This window comes from Parasteatoda tepidariorum, chromosome 12 (assembly GCF_982258835.1).
Source record: "Parasteatoda tepidariorum strain Cologne lab strain chromosome 12, Ptep-v5.0, whole genome shotgun sequence".
Lineage (NCBI taxonomy): Eukaryota > Metazoa > Arthropoda > Arachnida > Araneae > Theridiidae > Parasteatoda > Parasteatoda tepidariorum.
In genome coordinates, this window is record NC_141766.1 from 22915865 (window position 1) to 22924718 (window position 8854).

General features: G+C 26.4%; 1 protein-coding gene across 2 annotated transcripts in view; it reads right to left on the reverse strand.

Moving 5' to 3' along the window:
• LOC107442618 (syntaxin-binding protein 5) overlaps positions 1–8854 on the reverse strand; it is a 68628-nt gene extending 59774 nt beyond the window's left edge. The window contains exons 1-4 of one of the 2 annotated variants that reach the window (XM_016056227.5): positions 8541–8854; positions 2041–2138; positions 1441–1522; positions 1272–1372 (exon numbers count right to left, since the gene is read on the reverse strand). In XM_016056227.5, the coding sequence (XP_015911713.1) occupies positions 1272–1372; positions 1441–1522; positions 2041–2138; positions 8541–8675 (416 nt within the window). In that variant the 5' untranslated portion in view covers positions 8676–8854. The remainder of the gene's footprint in view (positions 1–1271; positions 1373–1440; positions 1523–2040; positions 2139–8540) is intronic. The other variant, XM_016056228.5, reaches the window with a different exon arrangement.

The following is an 8854-nucleotide window of genomic DNA, read 5'->3' on the forward strand; positions in this document are numbered from 1 at the left end:
TATATTGTTGCATCTATTGACACTTAAACAAGCCAAGTTCAACAGCCATTTACCTTGCCAATTAAGTCAATAGGGGATCGAACTCCTGCCTATCCAGACCATAGTCCAATGCTCTCACCACTGGGCTACCATGGAGCTTATTTCACAGGTGTAAGAAATAAGGGAATAAGTTAAGAAATTGCATGATCTTAAACTCTGGCCCATGGCACTAACTTTAACATTATTGAAATCCTACAGTATTGTTTCTGGATAAATAATTAAGCAAACCAGAATAAGATTTAATCTTATCACGATTTTTATAAAACTAAGCACAGTAAATAATAAAAAAAGTAAACTATTAATGTGTTCTACAATCAGAAAATATTGAACAAAATAATAAATTTTTGCATACTTAAATTTCAAACTTTACTATAATAAGTATATAATCAAAACAGGAAACAATTTAAGAATTGTATAGCAAGAATTGTATAGTGGATCTTGCAATAAAATCTATAGTGAAAATTTCCTGATCATAAAAAATTTTGGACCCTTAAAAGTTCATGGTTATTGAAAACTTGAGATTGAGTCACTTTCCATTCAAAAACAAGCCCAAAAATCATACCAATTTTCAAACTTTTTCATTATCTGCTCTTTGGATAAAAGGTTCACTACTGTAATCATTTTTTTTTCAGGAAACGGTGTCAACTTGTTAACTGTGCCACTTCAACTCAAACTAATTTCCTATAAGTAGTGCCAAGCTGCCATTTTTACACATTCTGGTAAAGAATTTATGCAGTGGTAGTAATATAACAATTGATTTTACAGTTATAAGCAGGCATTATTTTATGCAAACACTTGATAACTTCCAAGAATATTGATAAATCTTTTATATATTTATTTCAATTATTTATACATAGTGTTGGTCAACATCATTAAAAACCAACTTTGTCAAACAAAGACAAAAATATTAATGTATACATTTTGTAACAACGTTAAATATGAAAAGAAAATCTTCAATGAAAATCAGGAAATTTTGCAGCCATGGTAATGGATTGTAAAAACAAAAATATAACACTATAGATGTATATACAGTCAATTCATAACATATTTCAAACACTTGTTCAAATAAATAAATATGCTGATACATAAGACAATTAAAGTCTGTAAATATTTAATTCTATTTCATTAAACATTTGCTTTAAGTTATAAAATTATTTCAAATAAAAATCTCAAGTAAAATAAACGAAGATATTATAGTCAAAATAAGAAAATATATGTAAAAATATAATTACCTCTCTTTCTGAAATCGGATGGTTTGTACAATTTCTGGTTGTTTTTGTCGAATGTTCCAAAGATGGACACTATCATCCGCACAAACTGTTACTAAGGCCCCCTAAAAATATTTATCATTAAAAGAGATGAAAACTAAATTTTTAATTGGTAACAATTGAGTTAACATACCTCATTCACTAAAAATAAGATTTGAATAATAGCAGAATCAATATCGTGCTGGACACAAGCATCAACCCCTGGCCGACCAAATCTACAATATTCAAATTAAAGAAAAATAACTTTACTGTAATTTTAAAGATCTGTTAAAATTTGTAAATCAAAAGTAATGTTGAACTAAAATTATTATCTAAATGAGACTTTTAGCAGAAAAAAAAGGAAAATCTAGAACTTAAGCAATCATAGAGTTGTAATGTGAAGTCTTCTAAAGCCAAAAAAATTTCACAACTAGGAAACTTTTAGTCCAAATAAAACCATCAACATATGCTGTATGTACATTATTATTTTACACTTAACTCATGTTTTTAGTAGAATAGAGGCATTAGAAGCAATTTATAAAATATAAATGATGTATCTCACTGTAACATTTAGGAAGTTGGTCACAAAATGCATTTTAAACCAGCTAAAATATTGAAATTAAAATTATTTTATACAACAAATCATATGATAAACAATGATTTACTTGTTAAATCATCGCTAATTTACTTCATTACTAATTCAATGATTTACAATTAACTCATTTAGAAAATGATGCAATTTCACAAAGGATACAATCTCAGAGAGCCATTTTTTGTACCTATAGCTAAAATATGTTGAACTGCATCAAATGCTATGGCAGTTGGCTGGAATGGAAAACCATGGCGAACAGTCTGAAAAAATACAAATGGTTTAAATTTCAAACACAAATAAAAAAATAAAATACTAATAAAAAAGTAAAAATATCATTAGATATGCACTCAGATTAATGTAAAACAAACTTCTTTTAATTAAACAATAATAAATTTTCAAAGCTCTTATAGATATACTTTTTTTATAAACATAAAAAATTAGAAAGAAAATTATAAATGAAGGCAAAGAAAGCCACTTTCTATGATAGTTTTTCTACTTTTTGATAATCATAGTCTCAAATAATACTACTGAACTACGTATATACACAGAAGAATACTAATGCATGCATTTAAAAGAAAATTATTTTAAAAATAAAATCTCGACGTATATTTTATTTCAATCAAGATTCTTATCTTAAAATTTGAAGCATTATTTGGGCTTGCATACTTTTACGCTACACATGAAAAAGGTATTTGCAGATCATTTTTATCATGCTTTCATGAATTAAATATCCTTAAAATAAAAGTTACCAAATAATAAGTTGAAATTACCATAAAATTTAAAGTTTAGATTCCATAGTTTTTATTAGTTTATAAATCGTTGAGCCATTTAAAAATATCCCAATGCTGCATGAAACTAACTTTTACTAAAACAATAATTATAAAAACACAATCAAAGTGAAGTTAATAGAAGATGTACAAATCAGGGATGAGATTAGCCAAAAGGCAAAAAAGCTGAATTTCCATGATAGTAAATTTTATGCAAGCGCAACCCTTTAATAATAAATTCCAGACAGTTTAAGGTAATAAATAATTACATTGATACTTAGTGAAAATAAAAATTACCAATTGAAAAAAATAAAGCTGGAAATTATATTTTTCCTCAGTTCACATAAGAGACAATTATCACTTGAAAAACTATCTGGTTCAGCAAATTAAAACTACTGAGAATATACATTAATATTTCATTTCTTTTAATAAATACTGTTATGTGATTTATAGCAAATATATCAGTAATATTACTTTTTAAATTATATTGGAAAAAAAAAACTTTAACAATGGACCGAATTATTATGTTCAGATTATAGTCTAATCTAACTAGAGCCCTCTGAAACATATCAATAACAGCGAAGTATATAGTAACTCCTTAACATACAAAAATTACATGACAATCAGCAACTGTTTAGATAATTGTTTTTTATTTGATAAGAATTTTGCAATTTATAGCATAAATAACAGCAATTATAAATAAAATTTTGATGATGAGTTATTTAACTCTTTTTCCAAAAAAAAATAAATAAAAATAAATTAAATCCCTTTTTACGTGATTGCTTTTGTTTGCTATATTTAGTCGTTAGTCCATCTTCAAACATCTTGTGACAAATCCTATTTTTTCTTCTTTGCAAGCACAGAATGTAAGTTTTGAATATATTTTCTTCCAGTTTCTCTGATGTTGTAACACTTACATATACTAATAATCGTCGTTAGAAAAACAGTCACCTTTACAGTAACAAAATTTTTTTTAAAATTACTTCTTACAAAAATCGCGATAGTTGATCTTAAAATTGCGTGAATATGAATAACAATTATGGATTTTGAAATCACATGAATATGAAACTAGATAAACGGTTTTGAAAATGAGAAAATACAAACTGGGACATAGAATTTTTAAAACGCGCAAATACAAATCAAGATTCATAATTTTTAGATAGCGTAAATACGAATCATGATGCGTAAGTTTTAGATTGCATAAATAAGAATTATGAAGCATAATTTTTAGAGTGCATGAATGGTTTGATATTATAAACTGCATGAGCAAATCAAGACATTGAATTTGAAACTTGCGTGAATACGAATCGCTACATACGTTTTTAAAAAGGCGTAAATACGAATAACAATATCGGATTTTTAAATCTCGTAAATAAGAATCGCAACGTACAATATTCAAATCGTGTGAATAAGAATCGCAGCACGCAAATATGAAAAGCTATGTTTGATATTAAAATCGTGTGAATAAGAATCGAGATATTAGCAGATTCCAGGCTTGGGACCTCTAAAAGGCTTGTCAGAAGCAGTGTCGTTTGAACTATAAAAATCAAATTTATCTGGAGGGCGGGTAAAAAATTCGGAAAATCTTATCTGCTGTGTGTCAAAGGGGAGAACATAGCTAAAATAAGTAAAAATAGGAAAGGATTGGTAGCTATGTGGTTTGAATTTTCTGTTTCTCTTTGAAAATCAGTGAATCTGAAAAAACGGAATACTTATAGAAAAAAGTGAAATTTTTAGAAAATCTGAATTTTTGATTAAAAAAAAAGCTGAAATTCAAGAGATAAAAGTGAAAAAAGCGGGAAAATCTCATCCCTGACAAATTCTAATAACTGAAGTACATAAAATTTGAGATTTTTTACCTTAATAATTTTCAGAAGAAACTTTTTTAAACTAGTGCATTAACTAGGTATTAATTAATTAACTATGTATGCATTAACAAGATTATTAATTATGCATTAACTAGGTATTTTATAAAATTGTGAATTAAGAAATTGCAAATAACATTTCCCCGACTTTTTTTGTTAATTTTTAATACTAAATTCAAATGCTCAAACTAATAACAGATTATTTCATAGTCAGTTGATTATTTCATTATCATTCATTGAATATAAACTTTTTATATTTCTGCAGACATTTGCTCTTAACTTAATAAGCACATTGGCATGCATCAGAAGTTTCTTTTCAGAGATAGAAAATTTGTAATCATTATAATAAGAGTATTCAGTGCCACATTCTACAACAAATTATCGGTGTGCAGTTATATAATAAATTTGAATCATTTTGCTATGTTCAGTCAAAACTATTAACCTGCCAGTAAATGAATTTAAAAACTTTATCACAATATATTATTAAAAAAGTGATAAAAGAATTATAATATTTCACATTAATTTTTGTGCGTAACAACAAAATTTTGATTACCAGATCATGTTAATGATTGAAATAATTATAGTTAGTTTTAAAGCTGCTATGACTGTTCTTCATAAAATAGGCTTAGAGCTAAAACTTAAACAGTTTGTTAGTATTAAAAATAAATGAACTAACTACTTAATATTTTTTTTATAGGATGCTGCAATCACTGAACTAGGAATTATTGTATGACTTTTACAATGTTTAAAATACATACATTACAATTAAAAAGCTTCAATACCATTTTCTCCTAAAATTGTTTATAATAAAACCATAAATATTCTATTTAGCTATAAATATAAGCAGAGGATGTGCAAAATAACTGAGTTATAGGTCATTCTCTGCTAATGGGCTATTTTCAAGTAGTGACAACAAGAAAAAAAAATAATTGCCAGAAATTTCTAATTTTTCATAATGAGATACAGGAGGAGGCACAAAACAAGAAAAACATAGTAATCATGTTTAATATAAAAAAAATACTAAATTAGTAAGTTTTTATTAAAGTGGAAAAATGATATACTAATATGGCGATGGAATAAACATTTTATAACATATTAGTTACAAACATGTTTAAAGTAATAATTTTAATGAATATATTAAGTACAGGTTAGTCCTTGCTTCTTTCAGAAAATAACTAAGTCAAATCAAAAAACAAAAACTACCTTTTTTAACTAGTCTTTAAAAACATTAGGAACAAACCCTCAAAATGTATCCTTATCACACAGTGAGGGAATGAAATTTGCTTTTGAAGTTAATACTCATAAATTTAAAATAGCAATATATATTCTTAAACTATCCAATAAGAGAAAACTATTAATACATTTTCAGAAAATAAATAAACTTCATAAATTACAAAAATGCAATTCTCTATAAGAGAATAAACGAGGGAATTTGAAAATAAGCATTATTTGCATCTGAAATTTATTCTCATAAATGAGGTTAAATAACAATATATTGTCTTTCACTATCCTATTCAATGCAATGTTTGTTTTGCAGTTTTATCAGAACATGTGCAAAATTTTTACCCAAAAAATAATGTCATCAATCTGAATCATGCGCTATGATTAAGGGAATGATATGAATAAAAAGTATAAAACGTTTTTGCTAAATAAAAACACTCATTTAAAGACCAAAAAATTTATGTAATATATGGAAATAACATTACAAGTGTAAATTTTAAAAGATAAAAGTGTAACAAAAAAAGTATCAGATAATGTAAGAAAGATACTTTCAAACTTTGAACAGATAATTTTCTAATTTTTCTATAGAAAAAAAAAACTAAAATACTCTCCATTTCTATATTTTAGCCTATTAGCAGAGAATTATCCTTATGAGAAAAAATTAAGCATTGAATATCTAAAGTCTATTAATTATATTAAATCTATAAGTGTAGAGTCCACAAAGAAAATTATACAGAAATTTCCCTGCCATGTACTATTTCCTCATTGAATAATACGGTGAAAAACAGGTTTTGCATGTAGAAAATCTGAAACTTACAATTCTAAAATTGCCTGGACTATTGCAAAGAAGATTAACCAGTAAACAACTATACCATAAGATAAGCAAATCAAGTATATATAAATGAATACTTTAAGCTTATGATATCGTACACGATTTTACATTGTGGCCTAACTACCACAATACCAAATCACTAGTATATAAGACATGTTAACTTGATTCTATCTTGAAGTACCTTTTGATAGATGAAGATTGACATAGTCGTTTTCCCCCCACATTGGTGACCCGGACATGATATGAACTTGTCATTGATGAATGGTCTACACTAAACAGTTGATTTGCTTAAAAATATACTGCTCAAAGAAAAAAAAATCCAGTGAAGTAAAAAAAGTCTCCTGGCCAATAAACAAAAAAATTAAGAAGAAAAAAAAATGAGCGAAATGCTATAAACAAAAAATGAAAGGTAAAAAATGAAGAAAATATAATGAGCAAAAATTGATATAAATAAATAAACAGCATGAATCAGCTAGTGTAATCTGTTCATCGAATTCTATCATAGATAAAATTCGGGAAGGGGAGTAATGTGGCGTAACTACCACTATAAATATTGAATACCAAATCACTAGTATATAAGACATGTTAACTTGATGTTATCTTGAGGTACCTTTTGATAGATGAAGGATGACATAGTCAATAATTAAATCCCCTCAATATTTTCTATTATTATTTAATATTTTTTCACTACTTTGAATATATAAATATATTTTTTATTTATTTATTTATTTATTTTTTTTTTTGTTTTCAGGTGGCTAAAACTTTACAATTAAGATGCATTAAAAACATTATTAATGAAGCGAATGCTGGTAATAGCTCAATGTTAAAACAACTTCAGTATAGAGAATACTAGGCAATGACTATTTCAAAAAAAAAAAAAAAAAGAGGTCAAGTAGAAAAATTTAAAACACGAAAATAAATTCAAGAAAATGAATTAATAAAATAAAATGAAATAATTGGTAAAAATTATCACAATCTCGAAGCCTCAAAATGCTTTTAAACGCAACGTATTATCAGAAGGAAAAAAACTTCCGATTATGCAGATTCTGAAATCAGAAAAATGTAGATATATATTTACTACCAACAAAACAAACGGAATAATCTCCCATAGGGATATAACTTAGAAATGAAAGACTAGTAAGGAATAGTTAATAACAGCAGGAATTTCTCAGTATTGAGCATTCAATAAAAAAAATTTTAAGCCTTTTAGTAACATTGAATCCTTCTTCCCCTACTTGCAAATAATTTATACTTGTGAAATAATATTAGCAGTTAATTAGTTAGCAGTTTACAAATTAATCACTTTATATGGCATAAAATCATTTTATTAAAATAAATTTAAAAATTGCTCACTTTTTAACTTAAAGAGAACTACATTAAAACAAACTTGTAAAGAAATTCCTGATTATTGTTCAATTTTACTAAACAACGGTTGCGTCATATAAATTTAGAAAAGCTCATTCTGAAATATAAAGAGTAAAAAAAAAAAATCTCAAATTTCTTTATATAGGAGAGAATCACATGATAGTGAAGCATGAAAGTATGTGACATAATTTCTCCCTTACACCTTTAATCAAGACATTTGCTTAATCTTTAGGTTTTTTTCTCATGAAATATAACAGAATCAAAAAAAATTATATGTCACAAATACTCGAAACACACAAATTGCTTGAATTATCAAAAATTACTTTACAATATAACTCCTAACAAATACTAATATCAGTGTTAATAAACAATTTAAATACTAATAACAGTGTTAATGATAAACAATCTAAATAAACTTGATAGATCTAAAATATAATTTAATAGAAAAGCACAGTTGTTTATCACTGAATATAAATCTGAAAATAACTATAAATAAGGATAAAACTATTTCATTGTAAAACAATTGGCAACTACAAATAAAGTTCACACACAATAAGGAAAAGAACAAATAATCGTTGGTTTATTGAATAAGAAAAAAGAGGAATGTATTACCTTCAGAATTCGAAATAGTTCAGGTTGCAAATTTTCATCAGGGAAATATTCTGATCTTTGACTGACAGAAGATCTCAAACCATCAAGAACACCTTTAAAAAACCCGCTCGACCTCTTAATATCAGGTCTAGGCATATTGATAATGATATATATTTACATGTTTACATGATTACTTCCATTGAAAATGCGTGGATGTGTTAAGCTTCAGCATCAAAAATACAAAATTCCAAGTAAGCACCATAGACAACCTCCTTCTATTTACAGTCTGTCATATGCCGAAAACCGAAACAAGAATAAATGCCATTGCCAGATAT